Source organism: Vicugna pacos, chromosome 2, assembly GCF_048564905.1.
Source record: "Vicugna pacos chromosome 2, VicPac4, whole genome shotgun sequence".
NCBI lineage: Eukaryota > Metazoa > Chordata > Mammalia > Artiodactyla > Camelidae > Vicugna > Vicugna pacos.
The window spans coordinates 68,592,477-68,614,881 of NC_132988.1; the positions used below are offsets into that span (position 1 = coordinate 68,592,477).

Genomic DNA, 22,405 nt, shown 5'->3' on the forward strand with positions numbered 1-22,405 from the left:
CCTCAGCCAGTCTGCTTTCCTTTCACCATCGTGCAACCAGTTTCTTTCTTTTCATAGGTCTTTCCTTCAACATAGAAGGGCCTTTCACCTTATATCCTATATTCTTTACCAGCAATTTCACTTTTAAAACTCACTTTCTGCAAGAATGCTTCTATGATTAAGTCTCCTATTCTACTAACCCCCTTATTTGACATCCCTTTAGCATTTACCCTAAATAAATAATTTGCATTAATTGCATGCTTGCAATGTACAAACACTGTTCTAATCATCTTAGTACACTATTTCATTTATTTGATGTAGCACTTTATTTATACTCTATTACAGATCAGGAAACTGAGGCACAGAATGGTGAAGTAATTTGCCCAGGACACACCTGATCACTTTGACCTCAAAGCCCACATTGTTAGCAACTTAGCACTTTGTATCCTATCTTTAACATAGTAAGATTTTTCATAATAAGGCTTATGTCAGCTCATGTATCAATGTCACATATGGTTTCTTCAACTAGACTATAACATTTTTGAGGAAAAGGAGTTTGAGTGCCTTTCTTTACCATCATTAAATTTAATATGATGGTCTTTGACCTTTAATATTAAAGTTCAATGTCTTTTCAGCAAGTGGTATTGAGAAAACTGCACAGCTGCATGTGAATCAGTGAAGTGAGAACACTCCTTCACACCATATACAAAAATAAACTCAAAATGACTAAGACTTAAACATAAGACAAGACAGTATAAACCTCTTAGAAGAAAACATAGGCAAAATATTATCTGATATAAATCTTAGCAGTATTCTCCTAGAACAGTCTACCCAGGCAATTGAAATAAAAGCAAAAATAAATAAATGGGATCTAATTAAACTTATAAGCTTTTGCACAGCAAAGGAAACCATAAGCAAAACAATAAGACAATGTACAAAATGGGAGAAAACATTTGCAAAAGATGAGACTGACAAGGGCTTAATTTCCAGAATATATAAATGGCTCATACAACTTAATACCAAAAAAACAAGCAACCCAGTCCAAAACTAGGCATATCTAAACAAGCAATACTCCAATGAATACATACAAATGGCCAATAGGCACATGAAAAAATGCCAAATATCACTAATTATCAGAGAAATGCAAATAAAAACTACCATGAGATATCACCTCACACCAGCCAGAATGGCCATGGTTAAAAAGTCCACAAATGATAAATGCTCGAGAGGGTGTGGAAAAAAGGGAATGTAGTTTGGTGCAGCCATTATGGAAAACAGTTGGAGATTCCTCAAAAAACTAAAAATAGACTTACCATATGATCCAGCAATCCTACTCCTGGGCATGTATCCAGAGGAAACTCTAATTTGAAAGATATATGTACCCCAATGTTCATAGCAGCACTATGTACAATAACCAAGACATGGAAACAACCTAAATGTCCATTGACAGATGACTGGATAAAGAAGATGTGGTATATTATACAATGGAATACTACTCATCCATAAAAAAAGAATAAAATAATGCTATTTGCAGCAACATGGATGGATCTGGAGATCGTCATTCTAAGTGAAGTAAGCCAGAAAGAGAAAGAAAAATACCATATGAGATCGCTCATATGTGGAATCTAAAAAACAAAAACAAAGCATAAATACAGGACAGAAATGGACTCATGGACAGAGAATACAGACTTGTGGTTACGGGGGGGGGGGGTAGAGGGTGGGAAGGGATAGACTGGGATTTCAAAATTGTAGAACAGATAAACAAGATTACACTGTATAGCACAGGGAAATATACACAAAATGTTATGATAAATCACAGAGAAAAAAATGTGACAATGAGTGTGTATATGTCCATGTATGACTGAAAAATTGTACTGAACACTGGAATTTGACACAACACTGTAAAATGATTATGAATCAATAAAAATGTAAAAAAAAAAATAAATAAAAAAAAAATAAAAAAAAGGAAAATAGAAGACACTAATAAACTTATCTAAAAAAAAGACAGACTCACAGACATAGTAAACAAATTTATGGTTACCAGGGGAAAGGGGGTGGGAAGGGATAAATTGGGAGTCTGAGATTTGGAAATATTTACTACTATATATAAAATACATTTTAAAAAACAAATTTCTCCTGTATAGCACAGGGAACTATATTCAATATCTTGTAGTAACCTATAATGAAAAAGAGTATGAAAACTAATATATGTATGTCTATGTATGACTGAAGCATTATGCTGTACACCAGAAATGGCCAAATTGTAACTGACTATACTTCTTTTTTAAAAAATATGAAAGGTCAAAGTGAGCCTTTAATAAATGCTCTTTAACAAACTCAGTAGTTAAGTGACTAAAACAAGATATGTATGTTTCCTGCTTTGCTTTCCTATTATCCACACCAGAGGCTTCTCCTGGGCAGAGTGAAAACAAACATTTCTATTGTAAAACTGACTCATGCCATCATGTAGAGTCAATGTGTGAAGACCTGAAGTCATCCTGTATTGGCTTGCGGTAAACTCTCTCATTCTTCCAAAAGTCCTTCTGAATTGGGCTTATTATAATGGGTATCAACTGGCAGATAATAATCCAGAAGAGAGAGAGATGAATCACCCTTGTAAACATATAAAGCAAGTTGGTGTGTCACCTGGCAGTCCGCCAAGAACTACTGTATTCATCACACGTATTTTTGTCACAACAAACTCCCTTGTTTGTAAAGAACCAATGACAAATTTGTTCATTGTCAGAGTTTCCAGGGATGTGACTTTGGAATCCATCACGCAAAGAAAGGAAAGAGGGGCAGAAAATGAGTTCAACCTAACTGCAGTAAGTATATATGAAGCATACTATGTGAAAAATTATTGTGAGATAGAAAGTCTTTGCATGGAAGGCATTTTAACATATATATTTTTAGTGTATATCAAAAAGTTTACATTAAACATGGCAAAAGATTAATTTGTATGTTATGTAAAATGTCTCATGATATGCTCAGTGATAATCAGTGATAAATGCAAAACATATACAAATTGATAAGAATATCAATTTCCCTGTGGCTAATAAGTAAAAACATGAACAATTTTCAAAAAGCAGAAATACAGTTATTAAATAAACATGTGAAGAAACTCTTTTATGGTTTCATTGTCTGTGAAGGGTTTCCCTCTGCTAAAGAAGCTGAGGCACTAATTGCAGTTGTTTCATTTTTCTGTATTAAAATTTTTAAAAACTTGGAATCTAAAAACAAATAATAAACATGTGAAGAAAAGATTTAACCTTGATAATGATCAGAGAAATATAAATTAAAACACCAAGTTATTATCACAAGAAAAAATATTATAACCGTGTATGGTGACAGATAGACTTCTTGCAGTGATTATTTCACAATATATACAAATATTGAATCATTATATCATACACCTGAAATTAATACATTATATGTCAGTTATACCTCAAAACAAAGTCAAAAACATAAAATACTACATTATAACTACTGAATTATGGAAAAAATTAATTAGATGAATAAATTCTGGCAAGTGAACTGGTATACATAAACTGTTGGTAGCATATAAATTTGGATAATTTGGCAATACTTACCAAGAGTCATAAAAATATGCATACTTTTAACTAGGAATCTTATTCATAGGAAATTATACCAAGAAAATAATTCAAAATATAAATTTTTAATATTTACTAATTAAAATATTTATAGTTAAAATTAGAAACAATCAAAGGTCAAAAACTAGGAGTCTTACAACCTAGGGAATGGGAGAAAATTTTTGCAAAGGAAACCGACTAAAGCTTGATCTCCAGAATATATAAGCAACTAATATGCTTTAATAAGAAAAAAAAAAACCCAATCCAAAAATGGGCAGAAGACCTAAACAAGCAATTCTTCAAGAAAGAAATACAAATGATCAATAGGAACATAAAAAAAATGCTCAATATAACTAATTACCAGAGAAATGCAAATCAAAACTACAATGAGGTATCACCTCACACCAGTCAGAATGGCCATCATCCAAAAGTCCACAAATGACAAATGCTGGAGAGGCTGTGGAGAAAAGGGAATCCTCTACATTGCTGATGGGAATGCAGTTTGGTGCAGCCACTGTGGAAAACAGTATGGAGATTCCTCAAAAGACTAGGAATAGACTTACCATATGACCCAGGAATCCCACTCCTGGGCATATATCCAGAAGGAACCCTACTTCAAAATGACATAAACACCCCAATGTTCATAGCAGCACTATTTACAATAGCCAAGATATGGAAACAGCCTAAATGTCCATCAACGGATGACTGGATAAAGAAGAGGTGGTATATTTATACAATGGAATACTATTCAGCCATAAAAACCAACAACATAATGTCATTTGCAGCAACATGGATGCTCCTGGAGAATGTCATTCTAAGTGAAGTAAGCCAGAAAGAGAAAGAAAAATACCATATGAGATCACTCATATGTGGAATCTAAAGAAAAAAAAAAGCATAAATACAAAACAGAAATAGACTCATAGACATAGAATACAAACTTGTGGTTGCCAAGGGGGCGGGGGTTGGGAAGGGATAGACTGCGATTTCAAAATTGTAGAATAGATAAACAAGATTATACTGTATAGCACAGGGAAATATATACAAGATTTCATAGTAGCTCACAGAGAAAAAAATGTGACAATGAATATATATATGTTCATGTATAACTGAAAAATTGTGCTCTACACTGGAATTTGACACAACATTGTAAAATGATTATAAATCAATAAAAAATGTTATATTGTTCAAAAAAATAAATTCGAGTTCAAAGATAGGAAATTCTTTAAAATAATTGCATACATCATTCTTATAAGGAATATAATCCTCTGAAATAATGAAAAAAACTTGCACTAAAAAAAAGCATGGTCTTTGGAGATTAACTCCCAGCTGTGCTATTTATTAACTCTGAAGGACATAGTACCCTTTCTAAAGCTCAGTTTTCATAGTACTTATCTCATGAGGTGGTTCATAAAGATGAATGAAGGACTATTAAGCACAGCATCTGGTGCATGGTAAGTGATCACTAAAAATATGCTATTAATATCAGATACTTTAGTATAAGATCCATGAAACCTTTATTATTGCTTTTATTATTCTAACACAAAATCAGCTTTAAAAATTGGCCTTCCCTGATATGATCATACTCTCTGCCCTTTTCCCTTTCCCTAAAGCTTAATGCATGACACTCTATCAGATTATTTTCCTAGAAAACTTAATAGTTATCAGTCCACTCAGTCACCAGCATCTTGTAAAATCTCATCCTTCTTTAAGGGCTCAGCATAAACCTATTCTCCTCATACCTGACTCCAAAGCCCCAAAGTATTTCTTCAACCTCAGAAATTTTATAGCATTCTTCGACTGCAGTTTCCCAACCTTGCCACTATTGGCTTCTGGAGCTTGATAATTTTTTTGATGAAAGGGGAGAGGCCTGTCCTGTGCATTGTAGAATATTTAGCAGCATCTCTGGCCTCTACTCACTAGATGGTAATAGGAAATCCTTCCTCCTCCATTCCCCACCCTGAAATTGTGACAATCAGAGATATTCCCATATCACTCAAGACGTTTTTTAATGTTCCCTGGGGTGCTGAGGGGCATAAAATTATCCCTGGTTGAGAATCCCTGTTCTATAGTTTACTTATTTTAGCAGTTAATCCCTGTGGGATTATGCATTTTGATATTGTATGTGCTTTTCAGTTAAATCATTGTTGTTTTGTTGTATGTTTCACTAGCTATCTGGAGGTATCTCTCTCCTTTGAGTAAGTAGCTGATAAATTCCCTACAGACAGGTGTGTTATGCTGTACTTCTCTCTATCTGGTCAGTGTCGTCTGCCATTGGATGACTGATTTATTTTGGCATAGTGCATAAGAGTAACATGCCTGTATCTAAATTCTGGTTCCGCCGCTTACTTGTCACTTCAGGCAATTTACTTCACCTCTCTATAGATCAGTTTCATCATGTGTAGAAGGGGGAGACTGGTGTCTTCTTCATAAAGTTCTTGTGAGGATTAAATAAATTAATACATTGTAAAACACTAAAATAATGCCTTCCCACAGGAAATACTATCCAAGTATTACCTATGATAATGTGCACAGAACCAAAGGATGCAGCACAGGAGAAGGGATGATTTCTGTTCTTGCAGGAATGTTTTACATGGCTGAAAAGACATGAAAACCATTTCCCTAAATTTAGAGGACTGCATGCAAGTGAAACATGAAAGATTATAACAAGCAATCTGTCACCATGTGATGTATGAATGATTGCCAAATTACTGACAAATATTTGGAATTCAGAGAAGGAAAAATCACAGAGGAATGGAGTAGGGGGGAAGGAGTCACAGAAGAGGCAAAATTTGAATAGAACTTTAAAAATGAGTTGTGAAGAGGTAAGAAAAGAGTCTAGGCAAAGAGAAAGGTTCACCTAAAACCCTGGAAGAGAAAAACCACGGCATGTTCTGGAGAGAGTGACTTAACAATTCTGTTGAAAGGACAATGTGTCAAAACAAAGTAAAAATTAGAGTTTGTGTTTTGTCACATACAGAACATCCCTACACATTTTAGTTAGTTGTTACAGTTCCCACTGGTGGCTGGAATAGCCACAGCCAAGGCTCATAGTCAAATATGAAGTAGACTTTCCATATTAATGTCTCTTTATTTCAAGAATAATAATAACTCATGGTCATTGAACATTTTCATTATATCAGATAGTGTGCTGAGAACTTTATGTTCAGTATTCTATTTAAATTAAATGAAATTAATACTGTCTTATGGTAGCCTCCATTTTACAGATGAAGTTACTGTGGGAAAATACTATATATATTCAAGTTGAGTAGCTCACCCAGTGTCACATGATCAGTGTCACAGAGGAGATTTAAACAGCTGTGCCCTCACCAACTGTACTAACATCTACAGGGGCTACTTTTTCTAGATTTTTCTTTATAACTTTTCTGTGGCATATGTCCCCACAGGTGTCTTAGATCTTCTATTATTCTAAGGGGCTTTTTTACTTTTGCTGTACTTTGAACACAGAGCTTCTTAATTGGGGCTCTGGTTGTTCTTAACATAGGTATAGTATTGATCAACATAACATAGTTTCCTTCAGCTGCAGTAACTTCTTTAACATCGATAATCACTATCAGAAACACTCATGTACTCACACTGATTTCTAGATTTTTTTGTAATTAAAACATTTTCATAGGATTATATTTACTTTCTCAATAACATAAACCAAAAAAAACAACCAACTTCAACTGATTACAACAATCATTATTATTGTATCAATATATAGTGTTTCACATAAAGTGGGAGGTATGATTAGAAAAGTGAATTAAAATGTTAATTTGACTGTCTGGTTCCAGAGGGTGAATTTTACCTTAGCGCCTCAGGGATCCTTAAAAAGTTTTTGAGTGGGGCAGTGAAATGCTAAAACCAATATTTTAGGAAGATAAGTTTGGTGTTGGTATGCAGGAAATTGAAGGCAAAAGAAACTAATTGGTAAACACCTGGAAGACAGTAATGCCAAGACTGAGTGTGAAGGACATTTCAAAAAAGGTAGAAGCAACATGACTTATGACATACTGGATATTTGGCTTAAGAGAAAGGCAGAACATATGAATCCTACAAAATATCATTATTAGCATGTCATGATCATGCTCATAAGCCATAAAAGACATATACACGCACTTCCCATTTCTCTGTTCAGCTGTCAACTAAGAAGCTTAACCCCATAGATTCAGCAACAACTTCCATTTAGAGGAAATGCCTTCCATCAGATCCCTCCTCTACCCTCCTTGGAGATCGTGGACCTAACTGCCAGTACTCTTCCTCCTGTAACACACACACAGTCACACCTGCACACACAGTCACACCTGCACACACAGTGTCTTTGTGGTCCCATGTTTCATGTGGTTTCTCCCACACAAAGAACTATCAACCCATTTATTGCACACCCACTGTACAGAGCTGCTGCATCTTCATCATCACACCAAATCTTCAAAACAAGTCTATGGTAGGTAGAAATTCTTACCCTTATATTACAGAGGAAGAAATGGAAGCTCAGAGAGATTAAGGGACTTAGCCAAGCACCAGAGCCAGAATAAAGAGAGAAAGAGGCCAAAAATAATACTTTTAATTTCAATAACATTTTGCTATTTACAAAACACATTCACATACTTTATTTCTTTGCCTCCTAAAAATAATTCTCTTATCAATGGGAAATGCATTTTTTCTTGGACAGCTTCTTGGATATCATTATAAACTGTTAGGTATGAAGAAAACTTTCTCCCAAAATACCAGCTTCCTCGATGTTCCCTGTAATTGACAAGACCTCTACTTCCCTAAAGAGCATACTGACTCATCCCTTCTTAAGAAACTAATCTTAAACTCTTACCCCTACCACATCTGAAATCACACCTTTGGAAAGACAAGGAGGGGCAGAGAAATAACAAAAGCTGCCAAAGGTCAATCCATATCCAAGATATTCTTAACTGTTCAGAGAGAAAATCCCATTCATGTTGATAGCAGCCTTTAAAGTGACACAAATGTCACTCTCTAACCTGGCTTCATACTAAATGCCTGGAAATTGTTCTATCTAAAGAGTGAACTGACAGTAGTGCACACTGACTTGACTGGTTCATGGAGAATGTTCTGATGTATGTACCTCTCCCCACCAAAGAACATGCACTAAAGGTTTACCTGAGGTGATTCATTCAGAGGGTCCTATTGAAATTTCTTGCAGAAGTTTGGCTATCTCTAGTATATTGTCTCCAGATACAAAAGTATCTGGGAAATTCTAAGGAAAGATTATAACATATTTATTACTCATCTAGTATCTTCATCCTCTCTTCCAACCCCAGGAAGTCATTTTAGTGTTTCCTTCTAGACTGTCTGTATGCTGGCGGAAGGGAGCAGAGTTACTTTTACCACAACAAGTATGAGGTGAAAATCTTGAGAATACTGGCACGGGTCATTAGCTTTACTGAAAGATAAAAACCTGCACAAAGCAGATGATGGTTTATTTTGCACCTATTCTACAGATATTTCTCCCAGCTCACCAAAATAATTGTCTTCAGAGTTTATGTCCACTATTCCTTCACTGTCTTGCCTGCAATCAAGTTCTCTGAATAAATACAGGGGTTGAGTTACAATTAAAAATAATGAGACTCTACTGGGCCAATGTCCTTGCATGAAATAAAAGGGTGTAGACTAATTGCAGGAGCACAGTGGTTGTGTTTTTTTCCCCCACTTAGCTTCACTTTGATTGGTGGATTGGCACTTTAAATAAAGGTTTCAGGTCTTCCCTGGATGAGAGATACAGAGTGAGTCCCCCGGCACAGTCCAGAAAAAAATTTTAAACTTCTTTTCTTAGAACTATCTTGGTTGGCATCACCAGGCCCTGAGAGCACAGTGCATGCCAGCATTGAAGGTAAAATGTGATTTTATGATTTCCATGTGATTCCTGTAAGTTCTTTTTTCCTATCTCCAGGCAGCATTTATAAAGAGGATTTATCTTCACTTGTCACCAGAAGCAGAATAATAGCCTATTGTAAACCATTATTAGCATGTTCCAGAGAAGACATGCCTAATATCCTTCCAGCTAAGAAAAAAAAAGACTTTTCTATAAATTTTTTTTTTACTATTTGTGATTGGTGACAGCACTAATAATTGAGAAAAGTAAGTAAATCTCTGACTAGTCAGAATTCTGTTCATGTGAGAGTAGTCGTTTGAACTTTTAGAATAAACTTAAAGAGATAATTTATTTTAGAAAGAGGAAAACTCAATTTTGAGATATATTGTCCACTAATATCAAAGGAAATTAAAATATCTAGCTCATTTTTATTTTAAAAAGATAATTTTTGGCATCATTTTCTGAATAACCTAAACATGGAATGGTATACCCTTTATATCTGCACATAAAGGTTTGTTATGAAATGATTATTGGTTGTATTACATTTAAAATGCATTTCAAAATTTACTCTGGAGGGAAACAAGGTATAAAATCCTGTGAATCATACTTAATAGACCAAAATTTCACACAGTGAAAGGGATTTTCAAATTTATAATTTATTTTCTGAAATTAAACACAGCATTTAAAGAATATTCATGGAGGTGTTCCCACATGTTCATCTGGGTGGTACCTCTGTAAAAAAATCAGAGTACTTAGAAAAATTTTAATTGCTTGTCAATTTATTCCAAAAACTAGTAAATAAAAATCAGCTGTTTAGCAACATTTAGTTGGTTTTTTGGTTTTGATTTTGTTTTGAACCTAGTCATTTTGGAAGAGCAGAGACTTGGCTCAGGAAAATATTGTCTTTTAACCATTCTGATGTAAAAACTCCTCTGATTTAATTCTCCAATCCAACTCTGTTTCAGATACCACTTTTCAAAATGAAGGACATGATACTGATCCTGTGCCTCCTGAAAATGAGTTCTGCAGTGCCGGTAAGTCAGTGTTCTAGAGGGTGCCCTCGGAGAAATATTGCCCAGACATCAAACTGAAGGACACAGCTGAGTGTCCATACATGATTCATCTGGATTAATCCAGTGGTGTCTTCCTTCTGAGTTAAAAGTCACAGTTGCCCAGATGTCAGCCCTGACCATCCAAAAGCAATAAGTTAAATATATAATTTTCCTATTCAAAAAGATACTTTAAATATTCCAAAGACAACTTCTAAGTCTTATTCCATTCAGAGGTATAAGATGTATGTGTTTTCCAACAATGCCACAGCACAAATTTATTATCAACTACCTGCTACCATTATGAAATCAAAACAGAAAAAGGAAATTTCTCCAAAAGAGTAAAGTACATTTTCTTCTTCATTTCCAAAAGAACAATATTAGCCAAATTACTATGATTACAAAACTGAGCTAAGTGATTCTATTTGAAGCTAGTAATTAAGCAACGAATTTGCCTGATGGGGAGAAATTATGTGACTGAGAGTGAAGTTTCTTAAATCAGAATATGTCATGGCAGTGGCGCTAACTGTATGTTACAGTCCCACCCCTGGTCTACTCTATCACCTATTGAGGTGATTGCATACAAGCACAATCCTTTGAGCACTGAACTACTTCAGCCAGTAGCATGTGATTCTGTTTACAGGAAGACTTTATTCAGCCACTATATGCTTTTGGCAAATATTGACTGAGTACCTGTCATGTATCCAGAAACATGCTGGCACTGGAGACAAGACAATCAATGTGACATGGTCTCTTATCTTCAGGAGCTCATAGGTGGCCTCAAATGAACTTTAAAAGATTTAAGTACCTTAAGACAAAGGATTAGCTATTTGGGTTTCTTAAAATGTTTTAAAAGGGGGGAAGAAAACTGACTATGAGGATGAAAACCCTGCATTCTACAGATAAAAAGAGTTTCTGTTCCATTATTCAACATGACTTGTAAATGAAAAAAAAATTGAAACTGCCACCTGAGCTTACCTTTGTATGATATTGACATTGGAGTCCCCTCAACCATCCACCATCAATCTAAACCTTGACATTCTTGGAACCTATAATGACCCACACCTGTGTCAGTCAGTTCCACTCTGAGGAAGAGGATAGTTGCTTAGGACTGCCAAATGTCTGCCAAATCAGATTTCTCCTTTCACTTCCTCATGGGAAAGGTATCCTCTGTCTACATACATTCATGTAAATATTGTTCATTAATTCATGACTTGGATCAAATAAAAAGCAAAGTGCACGTTTGTCTTGTAGTTGAATCTGTCCAGATTACCTTATTATGCACTGGCCGATAGGAGGAAAGAAGGGTCTACTCTCATATTCCCTTAAATTCTGAACAATTTGCTCATCTCACACACACACACACACACACACACATACACACACCCCTCTCACTCTTTTTGTCTACACAGCTAACCTTTTTCTCTACTTGGAGTATTTGCTACACATTTATAACTTCTTTCCCTTTATCCATTTGCAAAACTGAATTACTTGGCGAAATTTGCACTACGACTCAGAGGACAGGATTTTACCTATATAAAAAGTAGGAGGTGGAGGCAGATAATATATTCTCAGGAAAATATTTCTGAACATCTTGCTCACAAGGGAAAAATAATCCAAATATATTTAGTGGAGACTCTATACATATTTGTGGTTTAAATGAAGGAAGAAAGGCATTAAAATTCCTTGACCCTAGATAGTAAGAATATCCAAAGAACCAAAAACCGTCAAAATCAAATTCACTCTGTTACTCTTCTCTTCCATTCTCCAGTTTTTTCCCCATTTTTATTCATGCATATTAATAAGGCTTGGCTTAGAAAAGAAAATATCTTACACTTTAAAAGCCTAGATGTAAATGTAGCTATATTTTTCACAACTTTTAAGTGAATACATTAAGTGTAATAGTACTTGGTGCTAGAATGTCTTTTATTTAAGAAAAAATACTTTTTTGATATGATCCGAAAAATATAAACACAGATCAACAGGTTTATACATAAACTAATCTCTCACTAAAGATGATGGAGGATTTGTTAAAAGTCCTGTGAATGCGAGGCAAGTTAGGTTTTTGTACATGGTTTTGCCAAATGCCATGATCCCATCCCACATTCCACAAAACCAGAGTTCATAGGTTTGTCAAACACACAAGAAAATTGAGCTCAAGTTTGTTTCCTTTGCTTTTCTATCTGATAATATTTAAGTTTAGTTGTTAGTTTTCTATTTTGTTGCTTTATTCCGCTTTTCATCTGTTTTTAATGTAACTTTCAAACCAACTCAAATTTTGCTTTTTAAGCAACATAGCATTAGGATGTAGACAAAGGGTAAAGGATTCACGTAGGAGCAAAATTATTCAATGTTATGTTAATATCACAAACAACTTAAGTTCTTCATTCTACCCAAAAGCTCAAGTCATTTGGGTAATAAACCAACATTAGCTTGCCCTTATGTACTGGTGTAAATTTCTGTTTTCACTGTGTAAGGGAGTTTCTGACCAAAGAACACAAAATTATTCTTATTTCCATTCAGGCGTTTCCTCAGCAACCTGGGACACCAGGCATGGCTAGTTTGAGCCTTGAGGTATGTATTTTCAGAGTATCTACATATAATCTTTACATTGGTATGTTCCTGATACGAGAGAAATACATGGATTGTTTTTCAGTTTTCCTAGCCAGAAGTCAGTGGCTGTCCTCCTTCCTGTAAAGCTCTAGGGAAGTTTACGACATTTATTAGAGCTTCATCTTATAATTTTACTGCAATGTTAAACTTTCAGGTGTTTTAATCTTTAGAACATCATCTGTATGTGAATCAAAACAATACTAATATTTAATGCCTAATAATAGTGTAAATACATTGAAAACACATTGTTCTGAAGTCACAAATGGTTTACACTTAGTTTCTTTTCCTGCTGGTATATGATAAAGTTGTCATGAGGAAAATTTATCTTAAGAAAATGTAATTGTTTATGAGGACTGTAAATAGTACTGACATTGTACTATGCTGTATAGCTGCTGTTTGTCTTATTGCAGTTCTTATAACTAACACACACTTTGTTTAGAAAATCCCAGCAAAATAGAAATGTTTGACTATATCAGTAGAAAATATAAACATTCATGAATAGAAAAGTAATTTTGAGATTAGAAATTTTTCACAAAGCCTTGCAGATTTACCTATATCATGACAATCTGAGGGCAATCGATACTTGTATGTGCTAGCTGCTTATTTCACATGGAAGCTAATTTCACTGAGTTTTTTTTTTCTTACTTTCTAGCTCAAACTCAACTCAAAGCACTCTAAACCTTTTCCTAAGAAGAGTGAAAGTGACTTTCTGTTGAATTGGCAGCATTCCTGGCCATCTATCCAGATACTTACCATTTTCCTCAGTGCTTTTTATATTTATTATTTTGAGGGCTTTTTTCATTTGGGAAGGAGGCAGAGTTGTTTTGTTCTGATTTATTTTGGTTTGTTTGCTTGTTCTTTTCAAATTCCTCTTCGGGCTGGATTGGTAAAAGGCAAAGGAAGTTATATGAGGGGAAAAAAGAGTCAATAAGACAATGTCCTCGTGATTACATTGATATTTCAGCTGAATTAGCTATTTTTCCATGTTTCAATATGACTTCCACTTAAATGATATTTTCTCTCTTTTAATTAATGATAAAAAGTGAGCTCACTATTTTAATAGCAATGGTGACAACAATGGCAGAACCACACTTAACATTTCCACTTTCAGTGATGAGTTGTGTCTCTTATTATTTTATTTTTATTGACCCCAAACTTTGTGCTAATACTACCATATGTTGAGAAATCAATTGTGTCATACAAAAAAGGAACATATGTGGCAAACACTAATCCACTTTTTTTTTCTTCATAGACAATGAGACAGCTGGGAAGTTTGCAGGGATTAAACTTGCTTTCTCAGGTAACGTTTTCACATGTTTCTTATTGCAAATATTCATGATGGTGGCGATAGTGATAGCAGCAGCATTGTAATTCATACAATTTGTTTGTGAACAAACAATATCCTAAAAACTAAAAGAGCAAATAAGTTTGTATTTGTTTTCTGAGGGGGAAATAATTAGGCTTCTTCACTGATTTCCACTTGGAAGTGGTACTGGGGATTGAACCTAGGACCTCTTAGGGGCTAAGCATGCACTCTACCACTTGAGCTATACCCTTCCCCCTAAAAGAGCAAACAAGTAATTGAGGTAACCTAAAACAAAATAAGGCCCTGGGGTGGGATGGCAGGAGAAAACAAAAATAATGTTGTATTTTCTTTAGTAAGAAAAAAATTCTTTCTTGCATTATCAATTTTATTATACAGTCCACAATATGAATGTTTAAAAAACTAAATCTCAAACAAGTTTATGGGAATACTGCAAACTGGCTCAGAATGGAAAGTCTTTTGGAAGACTTAACCTATCCACATTAAATTAATCAATATCACTCTTACTTTTGCTATTTCTACATCTCCTGTGGATTTTTTTAGAAAATGGAAACCAAGTTTAAGACAACTGAAATATACGCATATTTTTTTTCTCCGTATCTTCAGTATTCAAGATTTGGCTTTGGGAAATCATTTAATTCTTTGTGGATGCATGGTCTCCTCCCACCACACTCCTCTTTCCCATGGATGAGACCAAGGGAACATGAAACTCAACAGGTAAGTTAATTGCATCAATGTGTCTGAAACCTCAAGCTTTAAACTATTCCCCTATTTGCCTTCTCTAAGCTATCATATATTAACCACAGACAGGTAAAAGTAATGAATGAAAAATCATCCAAATAACAATAAATCAAAACCTACAACTGTTTTTAGTACTTAGAAAAATTTAAATAAAATGGTCCAAATTTTCAACCATTTGTATACTTATTTCCAATAGGAAGATATGACCTCAAAAATATAAGACACTTATGCTAAATAATAACAATAGATAAACTATCCTCAAAATGAAAGCAGGCTATATCCTGGAAAATTCTGATTTTAGTCAAGATTCCTTAAATAATTACTCAAAGACATTTAAAATGATGCCAATATCCTAGTTGAAATATTATGAACCCTATAGCAATTAATAAATACATCAATCATTTAACCATTATTTATTAGGTGTGTAATAAATATATAAACCAAACTGCAGTTTGGGAGTGAAAGTGAAGGCATTTAAGAATGTCTCCAAGGCAGGCTTATGAAATCCCACATCTGATTAGAGAATAAGACAACACATTACAGGGTGCTAAGTAGTGAGGTCTAAGTAATGAATCAGGTACAAGTTAATGAAAGCCCAGAAGTTTAGAGATGGGCAGTGGTTGAAGAGGTGAAGCAGAGCCAGATTGTTGTGAGGTTTCTGAGCCACTTTGAGGAGCTTGCAACCAATTTAAAAATAATAGGGAGCCATTCACAATAGGTAATTTCAAAGAGGAGCAACAGAACATGATTGTTTTAACAGGAACTTTTGATTCCAGATGCTCTTCAAAACCAAGCAGCATTACTCACCAAGCCACATTTAGTGGGACAGTAAATTATGTTAATAGTGATGGTTTCTCCACTTGATTGCTTCTGAAAGGAATACATGAAGCAGGAATTTGATTGGTATTTTATTTAATTATGCTTTCTCCTTTCATCAACTCAAAAAATATATGTATTATCTATCATGTGCCAAGCACTTATTAGGGGCTATGTTAAGTCCTGGGGCTATAAAAATAAATAAGGCATATTATTCTCTCTCAGTTGAGTGAGCGACAAAGATTTATAACAAATAATTGTAATCCAGTGAGAAAGTGGTAAAATAGAGATACATAGAGATAGCTATGGGAATCCAGAGAAGGAAACGATTCATTCTACTCGGAAGTTCCTAGAGCTTCCCATCATCATGAGCAGTGGTAGTCAGTCCCAAAGGGAGTAGGAAGTGGAGGAGGCAGACACCCACCAGATCACCCCAAATAACACTGACTTTAAATGAATCAGTGCTTCCTGTGTAACACAGCTTCAAGACAAGTCCACTAGACTCTCTTCCAAGTAGAAAGCTCCCCAGGCCCTTTTGCTTTAGAAATTCTAGACATCACAGTTCAGTGAGCCATGGCTTCCTGACGCTCCTTTCAAATTTCTCTGCAGTATGAATATTCTTTGCCTGTGCATCCCCCACCTCTCCCATCGCAGCCATCCCTGCAGCCTCAACAGCCAGGACAGAAACCTTTCCTCCAGCCCACTGTTGTAACCGCCATCCAGAACTCAGTCCAGAAGGGACTACCTCAGCCTCCGGTTTACCAGGGACATCCACCCTTGCAGCAAGTTGAGGGGCCAATGGTGCAAGAGCAGGTGGCACCATCAGAAAAGCCACCAACGGCCGAGGTAATTCCTTTCTCTGAAGTCAGATCAGGATCATCTACTAACTTAATGAAAGAAAACCAATTGGCAGTGCACATTTAAATAATCAGAATTTGGGGCATAATGCACAAAAATACAAACATGTTTTTAAGCAGTTGACATATCTGGGAGTAGAACATAAATACACATCCCTGTCCTTTGCCATCTGAAATGGGGCATGGATTCTTAAAGATCCTGTTCCTGCAAAACTGGTTTCTCAGTTGCAAAAGATAAACGAGGAAGCTTTCAGAGGAAATAGGACAGCCCAGAGAACTCCAGACTTCATCTCATCAGGCTGTTTTTCAGTGTTGGGCAGACTGACAAGAGTGATTGATCCCTCAGCATTGCAAGCAGTATTACTGCATTATTATTTCTCTATCTGGTAGTAAAGAAGGCAATCAAGCAAAAGTATCTTGTAATAATATAAAGAAAAGAGCAATGGACAGAAAAGGAAGGTACCATGAAACTAGTATGTTGCAGGCATTTAACATTCCGCCGTATCATCCTAACTCCAACTCTATGAAGAGAGATATTATCCTTTTTTTAAAAGAAAAGACAGATTTTGAGAGACTATAATATGTCCCCCATATTACACAAAAATTAAGTGGCAGACCCAGAATTCAAACCAACCTGGCATGCTCTGATTCCAAAATTCATTGCTTTCTACTCTGCAAGATAAAGCAAACTCGTGACAGACATGCCCCATCTCCCTGCCATGCATGTGAGTCATGTCAGTAAAGGGCAATTGTAATCTCTTAGGTTGTACTCTCCAAGACTAAATGAAAGTGAAAATAGGGAAACTCATTTTAAACTATCATAATTGTAAATAAGAGTGTTTTTCAACTCATTTTGCCTATTTTGATTGTTGAGTAATTTTAATATTGATCTGTAATGCAGCTACCAGGAATGGATTTTGCTGATCCACAAGATCTACCAGTAAGTACAAATCTCAGTAAGACACTTCCTTGGGAGATATATCTCTATACTTTGGGAAAGAAGAGTAAAACTTTTTAATTGTCCCACTTATCTGTGAGTATGAAATATAGTGGGTTCCTTTGTTTACTTAGATATTAAACACTTGTTTATCATAGTATTCCATCTGGAAATGTGCTTCATATAACTCTCAGAAATAGTTGTAATGGGAGGTTTGCCCGTGTTATAGCAAATATGAATTACTTATTCTGTTTTCTACCACTTAAAGATGTTGGTTCCAATATCCCGTTTGCTATCTCGGGGACCAATGCCACAAAATAAACCATCTCCAGTAAGTTTGTTTTAATACCACTTCTCTGTTTGTAATTTAATTTAAAGTTTTTCTCTTGGGAAATGCATTTTGTGTTGATTTTTGTATTTATATTTAGCTTTATCCAGGAATGTTTTACTTGTCCTATGGAGCAAATCAATTGGTAAGTCTATATCCTATAAAAGGTATTATTTTCAAATAAATGCTATCTTAAGAGATAAAATTATAAGATCCAGTCCTCACATAACAGATTCCATATTCTCTGAATGCCTAAGTTTGCAACTGAAATGCCAAAGAGGCATACTTCCTAGTTGGATAATTCTGGCCAGACACACACACACACACACACACAGAGTAGCATTAAAGAAAAAGTAAATTTTCTATCTGAATTATCCAAATTGGCTACATTTCCTTAATAATGACTCATCTGTCCATTTTATCCTGCCTCTGGACACAGCCTTTATATTAAGGATTAAGGAACGACTAGATGACTTGTAACTTTGTCTTGAGTTGCTACAAGATGATAAAGAGTCAGCTGGTTCATAATATGATGCAGTGTTTCTTTTTAAACAGAGTGCTCCTGCCAGACTTGGCATCTTGAGCTCAGAAGAAATGGCGGTGAGTAATGTCTTCCAACTCTTCTTAAAGTAGTGGCCAAGGGAAAAATCACAGATGACTGGCAGCAAGAGGCACTGGCCATGAATGTGGCTGAATATACAGTATAGGGACTCAGGTTGTTCTACACCAAAACCAAAAGCTTGATTCTGAAGCAGCACGCCAAGATTTCATCATACTTCCCATGTAGGTGTTTCTGAGTGATGACCATTCTTGCACATAGGATTTTGCCCCATTTCTTGAATACGAGTAGAGGAGAAACCTCTCTTGAAAAGCCACCATTATTGAACAAACGTTTCAAACCAAAAAAAGATACACGTGGTTCATAGAGTTCCGGTTCTTTCTCAGACCATTTCACCCCTCAAAACAACAAATTCAACAAAACTGCAAATCACTTAGGCCTCAAAACTGAGAAATCAAAAAGAAAAAAAAATTAACCAAGTTTAAAATTTGATTATTATAAAATTCAAAGTAGATTAATAAGTTAGTTCAAGTATATTCCTATTCTGTTATCATTATCCATGCATATTATAACTTTAAAATTTGAGCTCAATAAACTCACACAACTGGACTTTTTCCCTCAGAAATTTCTACATGTGACATCTGTTAGAGCACAAAGCAAAACAAAACCAGACCATACTGAATTAACAAATCATTAGCAACTACAGATCCTATCAAATAAATAAATACACATAAATATGCTATCACTGAAATAAAACTTGAATCTCAGCATTATTGAGTGCCTTCTGTGAGTGAGACAAATAAAAAAGATCCTATGGAGGCAAGATAAATAAGGTAAGGTTCCTGATCTCAGAGAGTTCACAGTTTAATCAATGGGGAAAATAGATACAAGGGCAGATAATGTGAAAATCATGTGACAATGATAATAGAGCTATAAGAGAGGGAAAGGAGAGAGGCAGCTAGCCCAGCCCAGGGGTTTACAGTGCCATCCCTGGATGATGCGAAAAGCTAAGAGTAGAGAGCCAGGAGAAGGAAAGAGGAAAGACTACTGACTCTGTGTAACACCAACAAAACAGGCTGAAAATTCAAGCAAGTGTTAATGATCATCTTATAATTTTAATTAACTTATTTATATTATGCCTCATTGTTAAAAGATTTTGCTGTAGCTTATGAAAAATACAATAAATATAACCAAAAAATTGAAGACAGAATTTAAAATGAGTCAAAAGTTTAAGGAAATAAGAATATAGATACCCAAGTTACAAGGCCCTGCATAATTGCTGTAAGTACCCCAAGATTTGGGTCCTGAAATTTTGGGCAACAAAAGAAAAAAAGGAAACATGGTCAGTTCTAGAATTTTATCTGTCCACAGGAAGAAAATATTTCAGTTCCTCCAAAGAAATCAAGTTTTATTCTTCTACATGTTCTTCTGAAAGAAAGAAAGAAAGTGAGAGAGAGACAGAGAGGAAAGGGAGGAAGGGAGGAAGGAAAAAAAGAAAAGAAAATGAAAAAGAAAAAAAGTTTACATGGGGCTCCATTCATTTGGGGGATACTGAGAAATGATATTGACACAAGGTCCTCCAAAACTTTGCTCAACAAACAAGAATGGATCAGTTTTTGTATGTTTTATGGTGGTATTGGTCATTTCAGCTACTTATTGTTTTCTTAAAATTAAATTTGAACTACCTTTTGCCTGTAAGTTGGTTCTACCCTGTTTCCCTGCTTCTCTCCTTCCCACCCTTCAGCAGGCATTGAGAGGGTCTTCATCTCCCTTTCAAAGAAGTGAGTGCCCTGACCCAGAAAAGAAGTCAGTTTAGTGAGAAAATGCTTACATAAAACTGTCAGCCAACTCCCTGTTTCCTATCAGTTTTTTTCTGGTTTCTCAGTGAATTTGACCAGGTATAATTGCATGCTATACTTAATGGTATGTGATAATGGTGTTTCTGGTAAATTGTTTTTTACAGGGAGGCAGAGGAGGCCCCATGGCTTATGGGTCCATGTTCCCAGGATTTAGAGGCATGAGGTCCAACCTTGGAGGGATGCCCACCAATCCAGCTATGGGAGGGGATTTTACACTGGAATTTGACTCCCCAGTCGCTGGAACCAAAGGTCCCGAGAAGGGAGAAGGAGGTGCACAAGGCTCCCCTGTGCCAGAGACCAACCCAGACGATCCAGAAAACCCAGCTCTCCTTTCAGAGGTAGCACCTGGTGCCCTCGGAGGGCTCCTTGCTAGTGCTAAGGACAATGTTCCCAACCTGGCAAGAATCAGGGGACCATTCAGGGTCACCCCAGCGGCTGCTGACCCACTGATGACTCCTGGATTAGCTGACGTTTATGAGACATACGGTGTTGATGAGACCACAACCATGGGTCTCCAGGAAGAGACAACTGTGGATTCCACGGCAACCCCAGATAGTCTACAGACATCGATGTCAGGAAACAAGGCCCAGCAGCCCCAGAATAAGTATGATGCGTGGCATTTTCAAGAGCCCTGAGAGCATTGAGTTATTGGCTACTTCCTGTATGCACAAGCTTCCCAGCTTTGTCCCCATAGTCTATCTTTTTGCAAAAACAGTTATCACCCTTCTGCAGCAAAGGCATTAAAAGCGCTAAGCATATATTAATAAACACAAGTGGCTAGAAATAGTGTAGGTCCCCTTCTTGCTTTTACTCTTTTATTGAAATAAAATATGTTGCCTGTCTCTGTGATTTAGAAATACAACTAATAACATCAGAGCAAGTCTAAGGGTCTCTGCATTTGAAAATCACTGTTTCTAGCTGTATTTGGCATTATAGAATTTCTCTTACTAGCATGACACTGTTATATCCAAGAAATGTGACACTGCTTTGGAAATTTTTCTCTAAGCAAAGGCACATGTTCTCAGAATTATGTTATTTCATTCAAGCATTATTAAACAGGGATTAGTGGATAATCTCTGACTGATATTACTGGGTATAGTATATTGGATTTAAAATTCTCATTTGTAGAGTATTTTATTTAATCTAGTAAAAACATCTAGCTTATTTTAAATAAAGAATTTTTCTCACTAAAGATCATCAGGAATTATATGCTTATTATTTACATATATTTAAATGATTAAGAAAAGCATGCTCATCCCCTGCCATTGCTACTCTTTATCCCATTTTATTCAACTCATTTTTCTTTCCTGAAAAGTTTATTGAGTATCGACTGACGTCCTAGGCACTGTGCTAGGGAACAGGGACACAGCCCCTACCCTCAGAGCTTACAATGGGGATGATTGACAAGTAGACCAACAACCACAATAATAAGAAAACAGCCACTGTAGGCCAAGCTCAAGTACTTTTCGTGTATTCAACAGCACTGTAAAACAGATGCTCCCAAACCCCCTGCACAAGCGAAAAGTGCTATGACAAGGACAAGCACAGGGTGCCCCTGGAGCCACAGAAAAGAGGCACATAACCCAGCCTAAGACTAGGGCTACTGGAGGGGCAGAGAGGGACTTGTTTCTCAGAATGGAACTGAAAGCATCTGCAGAATGAGGCCTCCAAGAGGAAGAAGCACAAGAAGAGTCATGTGGGCACCATGTGAGAATTAGCTCATTTCTGTGAAGTATAATGTGAAAAAAGGAGACTCAGAAAATAATGGTTACTTGTCATCAAAACTAGGTATGTATCAGACAGAGCTATCTGCCTAAATTAAGAGGTTCCAAGGCCACATATGAAAAGTAGCCTCACTCCTAAAGAGTAGCCTCCCATTCACTCCACCTCCTCCCAAGCTGCCCAGCCCAG

At 35.9% G+C, this 22,405-nt stretch overlaps 2 protein-coding genes across 5 annotated transcripts in view; one reads left to right on the top strand and one right to left on the bottom strand.

The window, feature by feature from the left end:
• JCHAIN (joining chain of multimeric IgA and IgM) overlaps positions 1 to 22,405 on the bottom strand; it is a 409,126-nt gene that overhangs the window by 342,871 nt on the left and 43,850 nt on the right. The window lies entirely within an intron of this gene.
• AMBN (ameloblastin) lies at positions 9,327 to 21,683 on the top strand. The gene is made up of 11 exons (XM_072941051.1): positions 9,327 to 9,429; positions 10,377 to 10,445; positions 12,984 to 13,034; positions 14,326 to 14,373; positions 15,004 to 15,114; positions 16,564 to 16,800; positions 17,713 to 17,751; positions 18,017 to 18,079; positions 18,177 to 18,221; positions 18,632 to 18,676; positions 20,599 to 21,683. The coding sequence occupies exons 1-11, from the start codon at positions 9,415 to 9,417 to the stop codon at positions 21,127 to 21,129; spliced, it is 1,254 nt and encodes a 417-aa protein (XP_072797152.1). The 5' UTR covers positions 9,327 to 9,414; the 3' UTR covers positions 21,130 to 21,683.

Bases quoted from the DNA above. Each gene is read 5' to 3' on its own strand.
- AMBN (XM_072941051.1), top strand. The intron at 15,115-16,563 runs GTAAGTTAATTG...ATTTCTCTGCAG, and splicing joins GGGAACATGAAACTCAACAG to TATGAATATTCTTTGCCTGT. The intron at 18,222-18,631 runs GTAAGTCTATAT...CTTTTTAAACAG, and splicing joins CCTATGGAGCAAATCAATTG to AGTGCTCCTGCCAGACTTGG.